Source organism: Ptiloglossa arizonensis, chromosome 8 (genome assembly GCF_051014685.1).
Source record: "Ptiloglossa arizonensis isolate GNS036 chromosome 8, iyPtiAriz1_principal, whole genome shotgun sequence".
NCBI lineage: Eukaryota > Metazoa > Arthropoda > Insecta > Hymenoptera > Colletidae > Ptiloglossa > Ptiloglossa arizonensis.
The window spans coordinates 8,128,140-8,153,197 of NC_135055.1; the positions used below are offsets into that span (position 1 = coordinate 8,128,140).

The 25,058-nt window shown below is 34.5% G+C and overlaps 2 protein-coding genes across 2 annotated transcripts in view; one reads left to right on the forward strand and one right to left on the reverse strand.

Moving 5' to 3' along the window:
* Nucleotides 1-25,058, forward strand: part of LOC143150343 (dipeptidase 1) — a 214,770-nt gene that overhangs the window by 29,850 nt on the left and 159,862 nt on the right. The window contains exon 2 of the mRNA XM_076318535.1: nucleotides 18,899-19,315. Within this exon, the coding sequence (XP_076174650.1) occupies nucleotides 19,073-19,315 (243 nt within the window). The 5' untranslated portion in view covers nucleotides 18,899-19,072. The remainder of the gene's footprint in view (nucleotides 1-18,898; nucleotides 19,316-25,058) is intronic.
* Nucleotides 8,761-9,260, reverse strand: LOC143150664 (uncharacterized). Its single transcript, XM_076319115.1, has 3 exons — nucleotides 9,249-9,260; nucleotides 9,143-9,206; nucleotides 8,761-9,053 (listed from the first exon to the last, which is right to left on the reverse strand). Exons 1-3 carry the CDS (start codon nucleotides 9,258-9,260, stop codon nucleotides 8,761-8,763), a joined length of 369 nt encoding a protein of 122 aa, XP_076175230.1.

The window sequence follows — 25,058 nt, forward strand, 5'->3', positions numbered from 1 at the left end:
ATTTAAAACAGTGGTGAAATACGTACTCTATATGCTTTATTTTTTAATACGATAATTATCACGATCATTCAATACAGAACGGGTTTTATAGACATTTCTTAAGAAAAAAACCATTTATTAGAAATGTCAAAACTACTTTGAATTCGCATCGATTGAGAGAATATTCACTAGCAATTCGTGCATAGAGTTTTGTCGCTATATGACGACTCGTCGCTTCGCTCAATTGTCTCAATTCGACAGTGTCGTACCTATGCACAGCCAACAGGCAGGAGCTGTTCTGTGGATACCAATTTCTATAAAAATTTCCTCTAAAAATATTGGAATTGGTGGATACCAATTTCCTATAAAAATATTGCTCTACCGAATTTCTATGTTATGTATGATTCTTTATTCTTTTATATACGTGAAGATACACTTTACGATGAAGTTCCATTAATAAATATATTTTGGGTTTCCTGAAACTTTAGAAAAAAGGAAAATATATGAAATACATGTAGTACCCCTTTTCGAGTTCAATTTTTTTTCACTAGGTTATACCTACAACTGGCTTCGTGAAGCTAACCAGCAAGTTTTATGAATTTAAAATATACCTTACTTGCAGCAATGTCCCTTATTTGCAGTAATGTCAACTTGCTGTCTCTTCTTTTTCATGTGGTATTTCAATGCGAATCTTTTATTCAGACATAACATGCTTTCTTTTTTACATCAGGGAAATCTTCAAAAGACTCCCTCGACTCCTTGGGGTGGATCCGGGGGAGTGTGGGATTCCCCGTACCCGGAAACACCGGACAAGGGACCTATGTACCTACTGAAACCTACCACGGTGGCCATCCTCGCACATTTTCGGAAGGAAGGTGGGGTAAAGCTTCCTGTGCCATCCCCCCTTCCTTAGGCAGCACGGTTGCCGCGCCCACTTACATTTTCGTTCAGAGGTGGACGACGAAAGACCTCCCTTCCACTTTCCTCAACGCCTAGATACCCAGCAGCGAAGCAGGGCCACACTGGCCCATCCCTACTTTTCGTAAGGGACCACACGAAGGGCGAGCCCCAATATCACGATTGTTCGAGACCCCCATAGCCACGCCCAACACCACAAAGATCCAAAGCGCCCCGGTACGGTATTTGGGAAGCGGTATTCATCTTAGGTCCGTTCTCGGGCGGGGGTTACGCTGACCCCTCCCCCTCGAAAGCGTCTCCCTCTCATAGCGGGACCACCCATCTACCGGAAACACGAGGTGCAAAGCCAACGTGTCCCTATCCACCACAGTTAGGACGGCTCACATCTGTGCTGATGTGATTACACCTTCTTGATATCACTGTTTTACGAAGCCTTTTGTCTTTTGGGTTGCTGAGTCTTGAACCGCATTGAGGATGCTTCGCATTGTAGTCTCCACCTGAGATAAATCTCACACTTAGTGTGCTAAAGAATTAATTAAATTTCTCTTTATTTCCTACTTGCATGGAAATCTGACAATCTCCACTGTATACAGCCCACCAAAAATTACCAAAGGACAATATACCGAATTCTTACAAATGCTAGGCACTAGGATCGTTGCTGATAGGGGACTATAGGAATGTTGCCGGCTCTTCCCCGGCCCGCAACCTCCCTCCGCGAAATTACGGTTTCGCAGAAGGAGGCCACGGCCTTCTGCTTCCTCTCGCTGCCGAATATGGCTCTCACCACGCCCGGCAGCGAGAGATCAGCCTCAATTATGCCGACCAGGACACGGTACTCACCCGCCCAGGCGGGGCACACCTCCAGGGTGTGTCTTGGTCCACTGGACAATGCCAGCAGCGCGACGTCCCCTCCCTGTCTATACGGTGCAGGTACCGCCGGAAGCAACCATGCCCGGACAGCACCTGCACCATACGAAAGCTGAGTGAACTATAGCCTCTGCCAAGCCATTCCAACAGGAGTGTCGCAACCCCGCACAGTCTGCTGGCCGAACATCGGTTCGTGCCACCTGCAGCAGCATAGGTTGCTGGGTCTGGTATCAGAGGGCTTCTATCTTCTGTCTCGCCAGGACCAATCCCCGCGTGCGATCCCACGAGCAAATCCAACAGGGGCAGATGTAACATGCCTGATGGTAAATGTGATGTGTGCTGATTTGTTTTCGTTGATTTTAATTTTCCATCTTTTGGTCCATGTAATCTTCTTCAGAGCTACCCGATGGATTCGTAATATCCTCTGGAAGGTGTCAATAGGGAGCCATGAACACAGTTCGTGAATGTAGGCACGAGTACATTTTCGTTATATTAGGAAGATCTGGCTGTGTAAATTTGATATAATTTGGGACTTAAGGCGCTGTCTCGATGAACACGCAGACCTGTCAACTAAGTAAGATTTTAGCACGTCATAGTAATTATACGGAAGATTTTGTTTAATTTTATATGATAAACTCATGTATCGTATTCTATCAAAAGCTTGACTAATATCGATAAATGCAGCCAAGCATATCGTATGTTTCTTGAAGTATTTTTCTATCAGATTGACTATACGATGATGCAGTCATCAGAGTGACACAATGCTTAACAACAACCGTTTCTCGTTTTCTACGTACATAGATCTCGATGTAAATATATTTAGTGAACGATCAGATGACTGGTCAAAGCTTGTATTTACCTCAACTTAGTTTAACGAGATACCTTTGCCTGTAAAAGGTCGAATAGATCTAGCGTTTTTCTGGGGTCGGTTGGCCAGTAGATCGGTTCATTTGTGCTGATGTGATTATACCTTCTTGATATCACTGTTTTATGAAGCCTTTTGTCTTTTGGGTTGCTGAGTCTTGAACCGCATTGAGGGTGCTTCGCATTGTAGTCTCCACCTGAGATAAATCTCACACCTAGTGTGCTAAAGAATTGATTAAATTTCTCTTTATTTCCTACTTGCATGGAAATCTGACAATCTCCACTGTACACAGCCCACCAAAAATGATCAAAGAACAATATACCGAATTCTTTCAAATGCTAGGCACCAGGATCGTTGCTGATGGAGGACTATAATGCCAAGCACCTCTGGTGGGTATCTCGTTTGCCAATATCGACATAAAAGGGTCGCCAACTTCATCTTTCGATGCAACAGAATAATAGAATAATGTTTATCCACTATCCACAGGAGAACCTACCTACTGGCCCACAGGACCAAATAAAAACCCTGACCTAATTGATTTTCGTGTCATTAGAGGAATAGTCGAAGAATATTTACATGTCAGCCTTGATTTTTCAAACTCTGATCACTCGCCGATAATAGTTACAGTAGATTCAAATATAGTAGAGAATAAAAAAATATCCTATCCTACACTCTGGGAGAATTAATTGGTCTATATTTAAGAAAAAGCTCGATGAAAGAGTTAAGTATAATGTGTCCCTAAAGACACCAGAGGAATTAGAGTCAGTTATTGTACGACAAGCAGCTGTTACGACATATCAGTTAAGTACCGATATGATCAAAATTCAAATATTGAAAAAGAGAAAAATAAAAAAGAATAGCAGTAGTCCAGGAACCCAATGGATAAAAAAGAATGACACCGAATTACAAGAAAGCTTAAAACCTTAATCACGTAAGAAAACGAACAGGCAATTAAAAACTATATAAAAAAATTAACTCCAACGAAAGATACTGACTACTCCTTATGGAGGGCGGCTAAAAGAATAATATCACCGATAATTCATGCACCACCAATAAAAGTAGACAACGACAAATGGGTCGGCGCTGACAAAGAAAAAGCTAAAACCTTTGCAAACTATCTAACATCAATTTTCCAACCGCACTCTCAAGAAACTTTAGACAAGAAGGATCAGAAAATTCGTCATCATCTGAACAGGACGAAGCTATACTAATCTACGAACCGTTCAAGCAATCTGAGGTAAAGAGAATCGTTAAAAAAATAAATAATAAAAAAAAATACCCGGTATTGATTTAATGAATGGGAAAATGCTAAAAGAACTCTTCGATCAACTGAGACTTTAACCATTTTGCATAACACAACGTTAAAATTAAACTATTTTCCTATTCAGTGGAAAATAGCACAAATAATACTAATATGTAAACTCGAAGTAATTATTAGCATCTGAATAAATACAGACAGACGAAAAAGATGCTTATACCTGAACATCAATTTTGGTTCAGGATGAAACATGCAAACATGCCGTAACTCAACAAATACACCGAATTGGTAGATAAATAAATCAAGCAATTAAGGAACGAAAATACTGCTTCTCAACTTTTATTGACATTACGCAAGCGTTCGACAAGGTATGATATCAAGGACTACTGTACGGGATTAAAGACTTACTTGCACCTAATTACTGCAAAATATCGAAATCCTATTTGAAAAATAGATGTGGTAAAAGGGAGCTTCCTTGGCCCTCCACTATATATACTATATACTACAGACATGCCATTAATTCATGTTGATGATACGGTTATAATAGCTGTACATAAGGACTCGCAAAAAACTTCCGACCAATTACAAAACAGCTTAAACAATATTCAAAAATGGTTTAAAAATTGGAGAATCAGAGAAAACATAGAGAAATCAACTCATATTACCTTTACACTCAGAAATAGTGCATGCCCAGCAGTGTTGTTAAATTCAAAAACGATATCGGCAGCAGATTTCATTAAATAGCTTGAAATGCATTTAGACCATAGATTGAACTAGAAAGAACACATCTGGCAAAAAAGAAAACAGTTGGGAATGAAACTACATAAACTGTAGTGGCTCATAGTATCTAAATGAAAACTATCGTTAAACTTGAAAGTAACCATTTATAAATGCATACTAAAACCGATATGGACGTATGGCATAGAATTTTGGAGCTTAACATTCATCTCCAACATTCAAATTCTGGAACTATTTCAATCGAAATTTTACGCATAATTAGAAACGTGTCATGGTTTAATAATCAATGATGCAATACGAAAATAACTCAATTCTATCTGTTAGGCAGGAAGCCACAAAATGTGCAATAAATTATTTGCTAAATTTACGCTACCATTCTAATGAATTTACCAAAAGGCTGTACAAAGAATCATCAGTCACACGTAGACTCAAACCGTTAAACCTAACAAACAGATTAACAATCCCAGATTAATAACAAATTAGTAATTATATAATCACGAGAGATGTATGTCATTGAACATATTATTTATTTTTGTATACTAATTAACACTAAATACGATTTGCTCGTTATTAGTAATATAATAAATTGCAAATAAAGCTAAATATATAGAAGAAAAGAATGAGAGACGTATTCTAAGTTAAAAAAATATTTAACTTGAATTTGAACCATTTCTTTTTTATGTGAAATCCTGTATCTTTTAAAATAATTAAAGAAATATTTATAAAATGATTAATTATTAACTGTTAGAATCCAAGAAGTTTCGATATGTCCCTTCAAATATTTGTATTTTGCATTTGCTTCGATTTTGTGAAAGCTTATTCAATTTTATGTAAATACAGTTATTGATAGTTTGTATCCGATGTGCAGCAACTGACTAAAATAAAAGTAATCTAAGAGATATTGCATCGAACACTATGGTGTTCTGGAAGAAAATGTAACAATTTTGTGGATGTTTCCTTAAATACTTATAAAATAGAGATTCTACAAAAAAATATTTCATACAAAAGTTATATATCGTATAACAGGATTCCCAAATAAAAAATATGGGTTTATAGTAAACAAAAAAAAACATTTGAGTCCCCTCTCAAAATTATGAAAGACGTTTTTAAGTCTTTTTTAGAAAAGACCTAAGTCCTTTTCTTTCATAAAAAGATCCATCCCTTTTTCTTAATTTTTAGAATACTACTTAGTCAGTCAGTATTTTACATATAAACAAAAAAATTTTGTACATTTTCTAATTGTAGTACTCCATATTTGTTTCCTTTTTAGTTTGGCTTGTTTATATTTTCTTCTAAACATGGTGCCTTCAATTCCACTTTTTATATACACATTTACTACGTTAACTTCACCTTGTAATAGAGTGACAGCACTGTTACCCATCTATAAGAATTTTTAGTTATTCTAAATTATTGTGGCATACATGCTTTTCAGTATAGTTTATATTGGTATAAACCTTGTATGCGAAAGAAACAGATATTAATTGTTTGTTACGTATCATCCTGTCTCTATTCAATTCTTCGGGAATTTTGTTCCAGAACTGGCCCTTTTATCGCAGGCTAGTTCAGTTATCTGGGTCATGTATTGTATGCGCCCTAGCAACCAAAAGTATATAGTCGGATGAAAATCAAGCGGTAATTGGAAGCCACTTTCTTGTTTGTGAATTACGTTGGTAATGACTCCTACTGTTACACCATGCTAGATAAAGATGAAATAATAAATGCTTGTCTTTAAATTATGTTACTTTCCTTAAGATTTATGGATACACAATGCCGTAAGTTGTATTAACACTTCATTATTTTTTGTCGTAAACATGGTAGATCCACGGTGTTTTTCGTCAGAGAATTTGCATGTAAGATTAATATTCTGATTAGCATAAAATTAACTTCTGCTTAGAGGTTAGAGGAAAGGCTATCAAAAATAATGAAAACATTTATTTATCGTAATCTTTGAGTTTGTTCGTGTTATTGAAAGACAATTACGGCATAAAATTTTCAAAAACAATTGAGTACTGGCATCCAAGTACCCGTCGCTTTTGATATTTTACGAATTATTGTAATTATAATAATTTCTTAAGCATATAGCACAAAAAGAAGTTAAACTAGAAAGCTTTCTATGCTTACTTGCTTTTTTATATTTGAAAACTCATTATACATTGGAAACATCTCCTAGAAGAAACAAAACCTAAACTGTCGACAGAGAAGATCGTAACATAACATTTTTCGACCACCAGGGAAAAGTGGAAAATTCAATTTTTATTTCGATTAATTGGATCACTATGCAATGGTTTCATTTCTCTATAAACCTAATTACTTAAGTTACATTAAGTCACGATATGACTGCCGTCCACGGTTGATTAGTTATTTTTTGTTTATTCTTTAAACTATTACACGTACGTACCAAACAGAAAGTCGGTAAAGTTGAATTTGTAAAATCGAAAATGAAACAACTCACTATTCAATCTACAATTTGCACATTGAAATTCTAAAAAAAACCTCGGCACAAAGCTAGTGATAAAATCCCAGCAAGAATGGATGACAACACACGCATGAAAGGATGAATGGTGGATAAATTCCATGAGGCAACGCGACATTTCGATTAACGACGGAAGACAAAGTGAACGATAAAATGCGGCCGAGAAGGGAATGAGATGTAGACTTGACTGACAGAAAACAATTCGTACCTAGTACAGACACCGTAATAGTAAAACGACAACAAGATTTTCTTTCGATAATCGAGTACCCGCAGAATAATCCTGTTCGTCAACCGAGACTGACCAATCGTATCGTACCTTTGAGACTACCGTGATGAATAAAACAATGCTGTCTCGCCAAGGAAACCATACTGACGAGTCCCCAATCTTGTGGCACTCTTCCATCGCTATCTCGCTTCTATATTTCTTCTTTCATCGTATTTGCGCTTCTTTTCCTCCGCCCCCAACCCCCACCCCCCTGGCACTTTCTATTTCTCTTTCTTCGTCTAAGCTTTGTGATCGCTGAAAGCCTGGAGGAGCTTTTTCTTTCGTAGAAAGTTTTCTGATCAAGGTTTGGTACCGGCGCAAAAAACAGGCAAAAGGTGAAATTTAAAAAAGATGGATAGCAAAATCGATCCTCCCGGATCGTGGAAATATGGATTTAATTCATTTCTCTGCAGTCTACCAAATACAGCGTAGGACATTTTCTCCTCGTTAGTTTGCAACGTTCATTGTTCAAATAAAATTGTGTCAGATATTTGCATACACATAATAATGTCTTTATTACGTAAAAATGTATAAATGCGTAAAAGATGAGGTGCAACTAGTATTGTTCCTCGATTCAAATTTCCCATACAATGGCGAACAAAAGGAAGTTTAAATATTAGGCAGAAGCGAAGAAACAACATAATTTTACAAGAATTATATTTTACAACAGCAATCAATTTTTCACAAACGTGTACATCATACGAAGTAACGAGAACGACAGAATTACGCGTAAGAATGAAAAAAATGTGTTTGGTTAAAATAATGGAAAATATGAAAAATCTACGTGGAGAAAAGTAAGTTTAATTATATGTTTCTGGCGTTATATTTTCTCTATTTACACGTGTATTGTTCTTAATATTTTGTATGCTCTCCTTTACTATCTATCACAGCTTGCAGTCTCTTTTGTATACTGCTGAGTAAATGTTTTAACACATTTACTCAGAGGAAGCACCATTTCTCTCGTAGAACTATCCAAAACGTTTCTTTGTTAATTCCAGCACTGTAAGAAATATTCTCATCTACAATAATTGTATTCTTAATTGGATTAAGATCTGGTGATTGCGGTGATTATTCGATCTTTTCAATTTATTTTTTGGCAAAAAATGCAGATGCAACTTTCGAAGTGTGTTTGATATCATTATGCTGTTGGAAAATAAACTTTCTTAAACACATCATTTCTGTCGATTGTAGTAAATTGCTATTTAAGATGTCGACATAGTCGACAACGGTCATACGACTATCAATGTTAACTAATTTTCCAATAACTATCATAGAAAAACAGCCTCAAAGCATTATCAAGTCACCACCGTGTTTAATCGTTAATTAAACATTTTGTATATTTTATACACTCTTTTTCTTTTCTTTTCATTCATCAATTCAAATTTTGACTCGTCAAACTAAATGACACTTTGCCAAAATGATAGTGGCTTGTTTATATATTGTTTAGCAAATAGTAAACGTTCTTTTTTATTCTTAGGGCTAATAAAAGGTTTCTTTTTCGCTAAATAATTTTTGAAACCACATTTATTCAATCTTCTTCTCATTGTTCTTCCATGTATATTAATAAGACTTAAATTTTCCTTCGTAGCTTGAGCCGATATGGAATAATCTTTTTTTATTTCGCGAATTATCATTTTATCATCCCTTCTTGAAGTTTTTCTTGGTCTGCCAGATTTGGTTAAATTATGTACTTTATTATAGTTTTTATATTTATCACATTTTCTTAGCTTCCATAATTGAAAGTATGTATCAAGTTTGCAATTTCCTTAAATTTTAAACCGTTATTTCTATCTTTAACTATTAATTGTCCGACATCCACGGATTTTATATTATTCTCACTCATCTATGTAAATAAAGACACAAATACTTATTAAAAATAATGTACAGTGGTGGACATACACTTACGAACACTGCTTAACTGTAGATTCTATTTTTGGCAATATCATATAGGAATATCATTTGTATCTTTTAAATAAATATATATATATATATATTATTAAAAAACCACAGTGAAAATTTATTTATACTAATTTAATCTTTAAACAAGATAACAGTAATTAAAAGTCGCTTTTATGTTTCGTCTTATGGATATATACTTACGAATAATATATTTTGGATAACAGAATATTATTTTGAAGAGTGAAAATTGAATTATATGTTATTACAACTTACAGTAATTTTAGTTTTTGCCATTTGCTTTGATTACTGCTGCACAACGTTTTTGCATAGACTGTATTAAGCGAATGTATCGATCGATAGGAATCGAGTTCTATTACTTGCTCTGATGCTTTAAATGCTTTATTGCTTTACATAATTCATTGATGTTTTGTAGTTTCGTATGTTTTATTTTTCTATCGATGTCAATTCAAAGCATCTCGATTGGATTTAGGTCTTTGATCTAGCCACTTCAAAACAGTAACATTTTCCTCATTTAAAAATTATTTAACAATTTTCACCGTATGTGATAGTAGTGTATCCTTTAAACATGTATAAAATAAGGTGAACTAAATTATAAAAAATTTTTCCAAGTTAAATAAATAATGAAAATATAATTATTCGTATGTTTGTAAGTATGTCCGCCACTGTACATACATAAATGAAAAAAATAGTCGGCATATGTTTGATATTTTGCAATATTATTACTGTGTAAACTTTAAACTTACTTTTCCCTGTTCCACGTGTTGCACAAATTCAGTGATGAATTTGTAATTATTATTAATAGTTTTTGAGACTTTATTTCATCTTTTCTCATTATTTGTCATGTTGTGATACTTTATCTTAGAGAAGTGTTTTATGTATGGACGTATATATAAATATATTTCTGGAGTTATTATGCAGTTAGAAACACATCTTTCTCACTTAATTACCGTGGCACTTAGCTAACCAAATAATAACAATTGAGAAATCGTTCTTCCTAATATTTAATTCGACCGTATATAGGAACAAGCAATATTACTACGTTGTCGGTAGTTTGTAATTAATATAACTATCAATATTTACACTTGCATTGTATAAATGCAAACGTGAGTGCAATAATTAGAAAGAGATTTATTAGTAGTCGCAAGAGTACGTTACCAATCTTCAAATTCGATTTTCTCGAGAACAGTTCACAAGAAAAAATTCCATTTTGCACTTTCGATTTATTTTCTCACAAGGAATTATTCGTTTTCCCCTAATATCATACAGTGCGTTCCACGCTCCATACTTTCATTTTCAATTAGGATTATTATTTCTTATCTTTGATACGCGTTCCCTCTGGTTTCTGTCAATGTCCAATGTCTACTCTTTGCTCTTCATCTCCAGTTGATCATTGAAAGCTAGGAAAAGCTTTTCTCTTCGCGGAATAGAAAGCATCCGTTGGTCGAGAGAAGAAATTGGCGACGTAAAAGACAGAGGGAAAGAAGAACCGATAAAATAAGGGCACGTACAGCGGAAGTGGTGTTTCGAGAATGCTGCGAGAGTAGAAACAGCCAGTGCTAGGATGGAGTAAAACAAAGGGATCTCGTCTGGTGTAACGATCTCGAAACTGCAGAAAGTTAGACTTATAGTCGAACTGATTTCAAAAAGGGCCAGCCTGATCACAGACGTGTACACGTATGTGTACACGTGTGCGTGAACGTTTCAACGAATGGCAAGATTAAGTAAGAGGTGCGAGAGAGTTAATGAAGGAAATAACAAGCGATTTCGTGACCTCTTATGTCGATTGAAAACTTAATAATCCTGGTCTACGCGAATTGATCGTGTCGATTAATTAAATACAATTATGAAAATACTCTGAATCGGTTTTTACGATTACTAGGAATATTTGATTCTACGAGTACAGGTCTAATGTAAATCAAAGACTAACCGTATCTGAGGAGAGCTTAAGGATCGTAATATTTCATTAATAAATATGTTATACCCTACTGGCAATGCTAACTATCATTTATATTCAATTCCAATGAAAGTAATTTACGAACTGACCAAACTCTGTCAGTATGATCTTAGTAGAAATCTAAGAAGAATATGTAATGTAGACATATACCCATAAATGGTTTATTAAAGAGTTATGACAAAAATATGAACTGTAACGAAGGGATAATGAAATCATTGTACTTTTACTATTACTCTGCTACAGATTATAAAGTTTATCCGAGCTTTATAGTAGAACTTCGATATTAATATTAATCAAATATAGAAACTGTAGACCCAAAATTTAAGAATTAAAATTCTGAAATATCCATTCCAGTCTCCCAGGCTTTCTTAGTCGTCAATTCAATGATTCTCTTTAATAGTATTATTTCACTGGTTGTATTTTTGTATTTTTGTCTTTTGTATTTTTTGCCTGTGCTTCAAACCATCGTAAATTCGTTCCTGAGCAATGCTTCTGAATGCGTGGAAATAGAAATCGAATTATAATTATACTCTTCTTCTTTTTCTACATTGTTTTCAATCTCATTACATTTGTTCCATTCATTAACTTGTTTCACAATTTCATTATCAGGTATGTAATTTATCTTATCGTTATTTAGCCATTCTATAATAATATTTTTATTTAAACTTCAGTAGACTGGCGTACTGTGTATTGTTAAAAGTATTTCGTTCACTGCACGATTTTTCCAACGTCTTTTTTAACATCCTATCAGACATTGATCATGAAATAAGTATAGCATTTCAGATCGAAACGTTTATACATGTTTAATAAATTTATTTTACTATCGTTAGATCTAAATACAAATTTTTGCAATAAATATGCTTTTTATAACTACATTTTTATAATTCTATTACGTACAGTAACATTGGACAGCAGGAATATCACTTTAATAAATTCATCCATTTTATCAAAAATTCCATACGATAAATGCAACATATTGCATTATAACTAGTAGTAACAGCATTTTTTCTCTGCAACTATTTTCCATTTACTGCTTTATATACGTTTTATACTTTATACAAACACGTTTGTAAATCATTCGATAAATATTTTATTGTCCATCTAAGCATTCTTCTGATTGATGTACATAATCGATAGGCTGATATTTTTAAAACAATGAAGGTTTTCGCTTTTACCAATTAATAAAATCAGTAGTTTGTGAGTTTGTACAAACAGAGAGCAGTTATACAATATTATTAGATGTTTTGTCGATAATTTTTTATTACGAAGATTGGTGAATCTGTTTCTTAGTAAAGTATTTAAATGCGAGTTTGCAGTGCCCCTGTTCTAAGCCTGGTCAAAATTACAATTTGTTTTTATTCTTATCCACTTTGGGTACAGGTATAATTGTAGCTTTTCTCCAAGTGTCGGAGAATACTTGATGTAACCACATGCAATTATAGATTTTTAGGAGATGGTTAATACCGATTGGCGGTAATTCTATCATCAGTTTGCTTGGTACATCATCCCATCTTGGAATTTAATTTTTTGCGATACGAAGGGTACTCTTCAGCTCTTCTAACGTGATATTGGGAGTTTATGGTGGATTCTGTGTCAAAGTCATCTGAATAGTTGTTACTGTTTATTGATTTTGTGTTGTTAGTTGTAAATGTGGGATCTCTTTCATTGTCGCTTTCTTTGTTTAAGTTCCTTTGGAACATCTCTACGAGGGTGTTCGCTATGTTCTTTCATTTGGTTATATAGATATCGTTTGCTAGGTCGAGGAATTGAATTTCTGCGTTGAAAGATCCCCTATTTATACTTCTGATGTACCTCTATAGGGTATTTATTGGGATTTTGTTTTTAGTAGTCGATATACAGCCAGTCACGAAAGTATTCATACGCTTTATTCTAAGTAAATTTGTGAGTCTGATTTTAATGAAAGTTGGTGTGCACGGAGAGAGTTCACTATTGGAATATATCAATGATTTTTGCCCTTGTAAAGTTACTTTGTTTGATATTCTGGTTCGATTTTAGTTAATTTTATCTTGAATTACTACGATATTTAGATTATAATTCTTTTTTGAAACGTACTTCCATTTAGTTTTGTAATAGTATTGTATTTAAAAGACTGTAGTCTAATTTTACTATACTGTCTTGCGTTTTTTATAAACATGGAAAACCTTTATCGATTACTTACCATTTGTGTTTAATTCATTTAGAAAAGAGAGGAATTATTTGCAGTTTTTAATTTATACATAAAATAATAAAGAGCTGCACGTATTCCTTAAAATTTTATATTTAAATAATTCTAATACCATTGCCACATCACTGAACACATTTCTGATATTATATATTAAGGTCCATTGAGTGTTTCATGATATTGTATATGCTGATTATAATGAATTGAATTCTTTTAGAAATTATTTAGCAATGTTATTTTAGAGAAACTTAATTTCAACTTCATTTTCTTTCTTCAGTTATTAATAGTTTCGGCATTTTATAAACTCTTAAATACAATTGTAGAAATATTATCATCCATTACTTATCAAATATTTGTAGGTAGTAATGTGTGTATTTCCAAACTTCTGTGTTCTTCAAAATTGATCGAAACAAAAATTGAAGAAATAGAATTCACGTCGAGAATTAATAAATTACTGTTCAAGTTTGCTAACTCTTGCAAATGAACTGGTTTTTTAAACAAAATTTGAGCAATCACTGTTCCCTTTATTGGTATGAAATACCGAATGACAAATTCAATTCGGAAAGAATGAATATTTTTAACAAACGAAATCCTGTTTATAAATAATGAACCATATATAAACATACAATATATTTTACTATTTTAAATTTTAACTTCACAATCAGGAGATAACAAAAACGTCCACTTTTATACATTACAGTGAAGAATGATTTAAAAATATAAAATGACTTTTGAAATCGTAATTTTTAAATAATTGGAAAGCGGTAATTATTTTAAAATGTTCAAAGTACGTTCGCGAATATTGATTGAAATATGCGTGTCCCGTTTGCAGTGCATATCACGATAATAAGGGGTATATTTTCAAGTATTTTTGTAGTCCGTTGCTCTCAGGAAATGTGTTAATTATTCTCTTGTACAAAATCAATCTTTTATTCATCAATATCGTTTCATGAGGATGTCCTCGAATGCAAAAAAAAATTTTTAGAACATTTGTGCTGGAAAAGAAAGTAATCGCTTTGTAGAAAGGAAAATCTATGGTAAATTGGTAACGAACCCAGCTCCGCCAATTTCGTATAAACAAATTCTATCATACATACATACACACTGTAATTGGACGTTGCCAGAAATTTTTGTCAGACGCCTGATTCTCATTCAAGGCCAATAATACATTCGAATGACTACATGAAAACTTTTCCAAATGAGAAAATGTATAGAATCAGATTCAAATAATTAATTTAAACCTAAATATTTTCTTAACTGACTTTACACCAGTTTTTATTAAACCGCAACTATACTAATATCAAGAGGGTGAAATAAATTATAATTCGACTCGCTTCGGAGAAGATAACCAAAATTACGAAATAAAATTAATCATTAATTGTAACAGACACGTGTTGATTTTAACGAATTATTGCACAATTGTTCATTGGACCGAACTAAGAAATTTGCCATATTTGGTTAGTGCTAGATTTGTGTTTTTATGGAGAAACCACCACTTTTAATCTAGTCATCCTTTTTATATATACACTTCTAATTCATAAATATATAAATTCAAATATCGATTCAAATAAATATTATGTCATTTTTGAAGATCTATATGTCTACATAAAAGAATCTTCGAGAACATAATTGTTTTAATAAAACTTATACCATTCTCCCCTATTTTTCAGAAATTCTTGAATATTTAAGTGTACATATAGTATAATTACTCCAAACCGAATTGAAAATTTAATTTCAACGGAAATTAATATTCAGGTAGACTGGAATGAAACTACAACGAAAAAGAAAAATGTTGCAACTAACAAACGCAAACTTAATTCGCCTATTCAACAAACGGCAGATATGTCAGATGTTGACCAAATAAAATAATTACGACTGATGAGAATCCTTACAGTATATTAGATTATAATCGTTAGAAAATCAATCAGAAAACCCTATTGTAGAAATCAGTAGTAAATTACAATCAAAACTTCTACCAATTTCTATGGAGTCCCTTATTCTATTATTAAACGAAATAAGAGACAAGAAATTCACATTAAAACAATTAAAGAATGATCAAGTCAAAGTTCAAGACACCACTAAAATCTATAGTAAAATAGGTGTAGTTTTAGCTCCAAGAAAAAAAAATGCAAACTTCTACATATATCAATTGAAAAAAAGAAAAGTTATCAGTCAATAATCAACGAACCAAGAAAGCGTTTATCCATACAGTAAGACAGATAAATAATATTATCAAGCACATTACGAAAAAAACCGCTTCCCCTATTCTTTATTGAACTTGAACTTAATTAAAATAATAAAAAAATACATAAAATGTATAGACTGCTTAATATGGTAATTTCCTAGAACTAAAAGGGACGTTCCGCAAGGTTTACGCTGACAAATCTATGAACACATTAGAAACTATTGTAACAAAACATCGTACATGTCAAATGTGCAGGCAAACATTTAACTACGAACTACCCGTTTAAAACGAAAATAGACAATGTAAAATGTTTTAACTGCCAGGGAGCCCATTTGGCCATCTACAAGGGCTGTATAGTCAGAAAAGGACAACAACAAAATTTGTTTTCTAAACTCCGGTTGTTTCCTACCCTCACACAGAAAGTAGTTACAAAAAATTTTAAGTATGAAAATTAAATTATTACTACGTCCCAAAATATACAAGAAACCCTCCTTTCTACACAAAATATTAACCTAATCATTGATACGACAAGTAAAAATCAAGAAATAAAAAAAAATTATCAGTTACATCAATTAAAAACATTGAAACAATCACTAACATGCTCATCAAACGAATCAAATTTCTAAGTCAATAATCATAGAAAATGAAGAAAATGATAGAACTCCTCACATGTATGCTTAATAATAAATAAAAATGGAGCCATTAAAGATCGCAATTTAGAATGCAAACGGGTTACAACAGACAATGCAAATATAATACAAAATACGATTGGAAAATCAGTCAAATGATTTAGCTAGAAACTTATATGTAACAAGTTTTCTTAAAAGACTTCATAGGAAATGTTCAAATAACCTTCCTCAACAGTGTACGTCGTAATCGCTGTATAAGTCATTATTAATGAGGAAGTATCTACGTGCTATTGACTCAAACCGTTACAACAATTTACCAAACGTCCCAACTGGACAAATTATAAAGTAGAGAAGCAAAAGTAGATTTGCTTCTAAGGACAAATTCAGTCGTTTAAGCAAAATTTATGTCTCTGGAGATTCGTTGCTTTATATGTTGGATACTTTCAATTGGCACAGCATAAACTAATAATTGTACGTGACTTTAGAAAAAAAGTCCACTAGAAACAAGTCGGGAATTGAGGTTACCAAGCAATAGAGCCATATGTGTACAACCAATGTTGTATAATATTATTCGTCCACGAGAAGAAGGCACAACTTGTTTACATTCTCATTCTGTCCATAGTCCGTTCCTGCGTGAACGTTAATATTATGAAAATTATTTATAGCGAAAAGAACTAATTTGTATTTATTAAGAATAATATAAATCCGTCGATACTCATTTCTATCTAGACGAATTCTATGCAATTACGATGCAATCGAAAGCAAGAATCGTCGTTAGTCGAGGTGACGAAGATCTACGGTGATGTTTAAATATTATCACTGATTCGATAAGCTTCTCGTAATGGAAAGAAGGAATACAATTTAACATGCGTAATAATCATTATTATTTTCAAAATTATTCAATCCGTACTATTGAAGCGTTTATTGTGACAACTATTAGAAGAAATAATCATGTCATTAAACCTGCAAGTCTGTACAGTTGATACCTTTTTAGATAGATTTTCGAAGATTTATTGAACAATCAGAATCAAGTCTGACATTAACGCTACTTGTCACAAAAAAGCTACGTCTAATTAAAGTCGATTAAAAATTTTATTAAATTTGTGTTCCAGTGAAAACAATAATAAAATTGTTGATTTAATGTATGTTGCATATTTCCTTTATATGTATATAAATAAATTATTGCAACTTTTCTTTATTAAATTTTGTGCCATTTAAAAACATCAAGATTTTGAAATTTGTTATATAACAGTTTATAGCCAGATGGAAATTGATTAATTTTTATTCAGAATATTTTTTGTCGCACAATCGAAAATAGCTGAAATATCATCGTAACAGTTACACTCTCTATACAGACCTTTCAAAATAATACAACATTTATTTGAATTTTTCTCGATATATTTTGTAATTTACAACTCGGATAAAAGGGGTGATTTTTTCTCAAAGTACAAAAGTAGTACAAACCGAATGCAGGAAAGGCCTTCGGTTTACCTAATGAACAATTGTGCAAAGCTTTATTAAAATCGGTTTTTGTCACTCCTCCATCGTCCCTTCTGAGCAATTATAAGAGACTGAAACAACGAAAGAGTTAAATGATGAGATTCAATATTTTCAATATAAAATTCAATTTAAATATTATTTTAATCCATACCGAATAATTTTATTTTTAATCAGTGAAATCACAATTAGTGTAGGATGTAAGAGACAAACAAATTTGTTTTAAAATTATGGTTGCACATCTCCATTTGTTCATTTTTTAAACAGTCTTCGTTCAATTAAATTCGAACAACGTAATGTGGAAGATTACGAAGCAGTTTATACCAATCCTTAATCAGTTCTGAAATTTTAGAAAATTGTTTCTCGTAAAAACTATTTTCGATACATTTAATTCATCTGTATCAGGTTAAACTTCATTCAATCATAAATCAAATACAATTTGCAAAGGTAACAAAAAACAATTTCACCCTGAACAACATCTATAAAACTATTTTGTTAAATATCGTAACACCACATTATTGATTAATATAATCTCGAGTCTCGCAGAACGTAATACCAATACGATTCATCTGAATTTACTCAACCACTACCATTCTTAATTAATAATATTTCAAGTTGTAGGATCGCGTACGACCTGTGTAGAGGGTACCACCTTCTTCATTTAATTTACATAACAGTAATCTTCATTCGTTCCAGTTCAAAACGATCAAATATACAAGATTCGAAAGAAATATTTCAGTTGTCTAAAAATTTCGTCGATTTGTTGTATTTCAATTTTCGAAACAATAGACGAGTTTTCGTTACCAGGTGTAACTTCATCTTGTTTGCTTCATACACGCTAACTTGCATCGGTGAAATTTTGGAAAAAAGTAACACGCGTAATTAGTCCAGAATAGTTCCATTTAGATAAAATTCTTGACACGTTATTTCAGTTTTTACTCTACATTCTGAAGAATACATAAACGACCGTTCATTGAAATGACCAGTTTTCATTGAAATAAATCTCGAACGGCGTAACTTTTTCATATTAGAAAGGAATTTCGAAATATCGCGGTACCGCTATTGTTTCAATGTCTGCATTCTCGATAGAGTACAAACATGCAAGTGACGTAGAATATGAGATCAGGGTGAGACAATTGTGCCGTGTCTCACCCTGTACCCACTTTAGGTCCAGATTAGATCCTGGATAGAAATAGCTCACGTAGCCGTAATGTCGTAAAAAAGTGATAATGGACCCGCACGAAGGGCAACCCGCGATAAAGACAAAGTATATGACGCCGATCGTGGATCGTGTGAATTGCGGGAGGATGGAGTGATCGACCAGTGGATCGACGGGAGAACGATGCATCACTCCGGAGGTACTGGTTACGGGACCGGGCCCCAAGAGCGAGTGCACCAAGCGCCGCGGACTACCAGCCAACCTGATAAGTGCCCCTACGAAACATACCAGGCACAGATACCTGACTGTTGTGCAGCTGCGGCTGCTGTGCAGGATCCGTATCCACGTCCACCGAGCGGATACGACGGCAGGTGTTACGATGAGTGTCACCGCAGAACTCCCTATCAGGAGGATACCTACTCCCAGGTACGTGACATTACTTTCTTATTTTTTAATATTTCCATCATCTTTGATGATGTACTGTATGTATACACGTTGCTACACATCTCTCGAAGTTCTCGGGCACCGCGAAGTCAAAAATATATCGAGTTAAATAAACACTCGTGTACATTAGAGGTACCTTCAGTGAGGAGCACAATTGTACTAATAGTAAAATGTTCCATGAAAATTATTCTATAAATATATCGAGTTGAATAAATACACTCGAGTACAAGTAGGATACTCAATGAGGAGCATAATTGTACTAATGGTAAAATGTTCCATGAAAATTATTCTATAAATATATCGAGTTGAATAAATACACTCGTGTACAGGTAGGATATTCAGTGAGGAGCATAATTGTACTAATGGTAAAATGTTCCATGAAAATTATTCTATAAATATATCGAGTTGAATAAATACACTCGAGTACAAGTAGGATACTCAGTGAGGAGCATAATTGTACTAATGGTAAAATGTTCCATGAAAATTATTCTATAAATATATCGAGTTGAATAAATACACTCGAGTACAAGTAGGATACTCAATGAGGAGCATAATTGTACTAATGGTAAAATGTTCCATGAAAATTATTCTATAAATATATCGAGTTGAATAAATATACTTGTGTACAAGTAGGATATTCGGTGAGTACCAATAGTAAAATGTTCCATGAAAATGATTCATTGTTGTGTATAATAGATGATAACAGAAGTAAGTGTAACTAATGTATTAGTGATCGCGGTGTACCTAAATAATTTTGTAATCTTTACGATATTTGCTTATTCCGATATTAATGATAGAAACTGACTCGAGATTGCACCGTGTTTTGAAGAGTAAGCTTCAAAGTTGTTATTAGTAATTCATATTTTGCCCCCAGACCTTTTAATGTCCGACCGTATGATTTTATGAATCATCTGGCGTGCACGGTTTACGTTTATGCAAGTTTATGACTCGCGCGTCAACGAAAACTATTTTTGAGGCAGTATATGTTATTGAACTTTTCCGTAGGTATGGTTACGTAGGTTTCACGTCAGTGCCTCGCTAGCTAATTGCGGGCGTCATAAACCGACGATTTCGGGAAGGTGTCCCCCTTTACAAGACCCAGAGGGCTGGACCGATTAGTCACGGGTAACGGGCCGAAAGGAAATTCCGCTAAGTTGTCAAACTTTCGATTTCTCTACGTTAACACTTCGCTGTTTCGAGGAAACGCGCCAAAGGCCCAAAGAATAGGCGAGGGAGAGGAAAGTTCAGAGTGGAGAAGGAAATTCCATTTGTGTACAGGGTGTTCACGCTATTACTAGCCAGCGATTTTTTCGAGAACGATTATAAAGAAATGAGAGAGAAAAGTTTTATATTTTTTTACGATTAATGGAACAGTGTATATCGATTTAGCATGTTTGCATTATTTTAACGAAGGTGACCTTCAGTTTCCGAAATAGAATGCCATATATTTTTTCATATCATATAAAAGTATGTGTCAAGACGAGTTCATTCGCGTACCATATAATAACCTTTGAAGTCATAGAAGATGGGGAATAAAAGAAAAAAGTTCGATATTTCATAACATTGTGTTTACTAGGACTTTGTATTAATAAGATTACAAAAGATGTTCGATATGATTTCCTTGTGCACGAATACACATTTCACTTCTACGGATTACATTTCGTATCGTAAACAATATTTTTAAGAGTTGCCTGTAAAAAGAAATCTAAAATTTACTTCCAAACTTATTGTTTAGATAATTTTTGACAGTTCTACAATTATGTGGTGATGCTCCATCGTATTAAAAATACATATCTTGTGTAACAGACAGTGGCAATTTTTCCCAATAATTTTCAAATTTAGTATTCAGAAATTCTAAGTATTTAATACCATTTAATATATCGCTATAAAGATAAGGTCCTAGTGACAAGTTATCAATTATGCCACACCAGATATTTATACGAACTTGTATCTGAAAGTTAGTTTCTCTTCTTATTATTGGGTTTTTATTACACCGTGTGTGTGCATTATGCACATTGTTCGTTACATTATTATTGAAACTTGATTCATCGATCCAAGGAAATCTTTTGTAAAAGTTTTCATTGTTTCTATTATTTATAAGAAACTAACTATAAAATTCCATCCGTCATGGAAAATCACTTTCTTGTAATCCTTGTACTGTACAATATTTAAGAGGCTTGTACTTATGCGCTTTTAAAGTTTTATGAACGGATCCCACTGAAATGCTACTTGCAGAAGCTACTTTTCTTATTGAAGTTTTTGAATTTTCTTGAAAATGTAAAAGAACATCTACCTTTGTATCATTAGAAATAAAAGATTTCCGATTATGATACTTATTTTGCAAAGATCTTGTTTCCTTAAAAGGCTTTGCAACTAAAACAAATGGATTTTCATTTCAATGTACTCTCTCTGCGTACCATACTTGCTTTTTCTTCAACTGAATAACAAGATATCATTTTACATGGAACATTACTAAGCTATTTACGATGTAGAAATGACATTGTTCAATTGGAATAAAAACAGATGAAAACACTCTGATACTAAATAACAAGATATTCACTCAGTCACGTTGTACGAGCAAAATTATATCAGGAGGAAACATTTGTAAATACAATGTTATAAAATATTCAAACTTGTTCTTTCAATCCTGATCTTCTATTATCTCGAGGATCATCATATAGTACATGAATGAAGTCATTTTGATACATACTTTTATATGATATAAAAATGTATATGGCATTCCATTTAAAAAGTGAAAGGTCACCATTTCTCGAAAAATCATGTAAATATTCAAAATTGATATACACTGTTGTATTGATCATACAAAAAACTAAAACTTTTTCCTCTCTTATTTGTTTATAATCGTAATAGTTTTCGAAAAAGATTCTGGCTAGTAATAACGCGAATATTCTGTATATAAATGTGACTGTTAGAATTAAGCTGCTTGTTCTATCCAAACACTAGGGTACACGCTCAAGGTTAATAAACTGTGATCCAGGTGAGAAATTAAACACGTACTCATTTCAAGTAACAAATCCTTTAACTTTTTAAACGTCCATATTTCATTAAATTTTGATAATAATTACATATATGGCAGTACGTTTGGAATCTTTACCATATAGAAAAATAATGCAGTTAAACTTAGTTAAAACGAGAAAAATGGATGTAATAAAATCAAGGTTAAAATTAATAATCGTAATGATTGTTCACCTTCGTAGCAAGTGTAGAACGCAAATACATTGTACAAATTTTGGGAAACTTGGGGAACATGAAAATGAGATCTTTCAAATGTACATACATTTTCAGATTTATAATACAAATTCTAATCGAAATTGTGTTTACAATTAATGAATTTTGTTTTATAATTTACAAGTATAGTAAAAGTTGGATAACTGCATGAAGATCGGGACCCAAGTCAGGCACGTATCCAATGCAGATGTTGATATTTAGGTCTGATGCGGTCGAGCTGTCCTTTGAAATTCGTCTTTATTTGTGCCAAATATAAATGAGGACAAGTGAAAGAAAAAGAAGTCTGAAAGTCGAAATGAGGAAAAAAGCATATCGACATAGCAAATTAATGCAATAATGAAGAAACTTTTTTATTTTTGCTTCTTTTTGAATGAAACTTTAACCATCGTATTCGTGGAGGTTTGCCGAACGTACATAGGAAATCTGATAATTAATAAATAAATAGGCTTAATAAATCGTTTTCTAAACGTGAAATTAAATTTTTAGTAAAAATAAAAGAAATTTGTTAGATTTCAAATTTTTTCTTTCTGTTCACCGATAATCATTTGAATACTTTTATAGTCCCCTTTCAGCACATGTTTACACAAATATTTCATCGAATGGCGGACAACTATCGTTCATATTTACTCAATAATTCTAACCTAGAAACTAGAAAAATTGAAAATCGTTGTACCAAGTCCATTGTTCGAATAACCAAATTCCCGACAAAGTCGCACCTACGGTAGGTCGCGTATTACAATAGTCAACGACTCATGTGGCAAAGGAATTATTCTCGATTTTTAAATACCGATATTTCGTTATTTTCATATATTCTCAGCCAAACACGTTAGGCTGACGTCGTCGATCCGTAGAACGGTGCTGTACCCAAGATTGCATGGCAAGGGTCCTGGCACGGACCTCTGCGGAACATTGGAGTACATCCTTTCGCTCCATCCCGTAACAGCGCAGATATCCTGTGCACCTGTAATGGAGCTATTCCTCAATTACTACGTTTATATAGACGAGGACTCCAAGGTCTTCGAATCCCGGCCTAATTGCCTCCCCCAGAATAGGCTGCTAAAGGCCATCCTATCTCGAGAGATGGCGACGAATTGCATCAACGGTCGATCGTCCTTGCTGGAATCCAAACTGGCACTCGCCCAGGTCGGACTCGCTTTGCGGCAGGTGCCAGACGATGCGGGCTACCAGCACTCTTCGGAAAAGTTTGCCCAAATAGTCGAGAAAATAAATGGGTCGGTACGCGGACAGAGATTCTACGGCCCTTTTTTTAGGGTGTTCGTTAGACGTCGCTAAATAAACTGTTCGTTTCCGCCATCACCTGTGTTAGGATGTCTGGTGGCAAGGCAGGGCCACACGCACGCTGCCCCACCAATTGTATTTCCGGGGGACCCAAAGGCACAGGGTGTCGTTCCATGGAGGATAGAGGCGAGAGCTCGGAGAAAATGCAACCTCATGGTTAGGAGGGCCTTCCGCGGCCCACGCCAAGACGACATTACGCGTTCGCAGAAAGACACAACGGCAATCGAGTGTCGAGCACTCTAGTGCCGAGTGCTGAGACTTGCTACCGGGCATGGGCCGTACTACTCCCGGCAGAGCTCCGCCCCCGCTCCTCTCCCCGCCCGGCCGCGGCGATCGTCACGCCCTATTCACTCGTCCAGACAGAGCACACTCGAGTGTGTATCCTCGTTCGCAGGACAATGCCAGCAGCTCAGTGTCGCTTCCTTCTCTATACGGTGTAGGTACCCCCTGAGGCAACCATGGTCGAACAGCACCTGCACCGTGTAGTAGGTGAGAGTATCAAAACCTTTGCCAAGTTACTCAAGCAAGAGTGGCGATACCTCAGTCTTATGGAATGCCCGTGCAATCCGATCCCCTGGATCTGTTCGATGACGCATTGGGCACCGTTCTTTGAACGCCGAGTAACTATCCCCCAGTCGTCTTCGACTGTTAACACCAACGTGTCATCCGCAAAGAACGTCTGGCTGACAACGTCAGAGGGTCGCAAAATGGTATCATATCCGAGGTTCCATAACATAGGTCCAAGCACAGATTCCTTGCGGAACCTCATCGTACACTTCTCTCCGCTCCACTTCCCTCTGACCCGAGTACTCCAATCACCTATTCCGGAAGTAGCCTTCGACCACTGCCCTTAGATAAACGAGAACCCGATGGTCTTCGAGGCCCTGCCTGATTGCCTCCCAAAGTAAGGTGTTGAAGGCATTAACGATGTAGAAGGACACCACCAATGTCATCCTATGGAATTTCTTCCCACCCTGTGTCTCGAGACGGTCGAGACTGAATGCGCCTGGAGAGCACGCCCCCATCCCAACCAGGCACTGTACGGAGGCTACGAGGCCAGACCTCAGCGAGATGTAGCACCCAATCACGGCGATTCTCCCCTACTAGACAGTAACGAAGCTCACGCTGCACTCGAGTGGAGGACGCGGCTAGGACTCGTCACCTACCTTTCATATAT

Coding starts and splice junctions, on each gene's coding strand:
- LOC143150664 (XM_076319115.1), bottom strand. Junction 9,054..9,142: donor AGTTAAAGATAGAAATAACG/GTTTAAAATTTA, acceptor ACTATAATAAAG/TACATAATTTAACCAAATCT.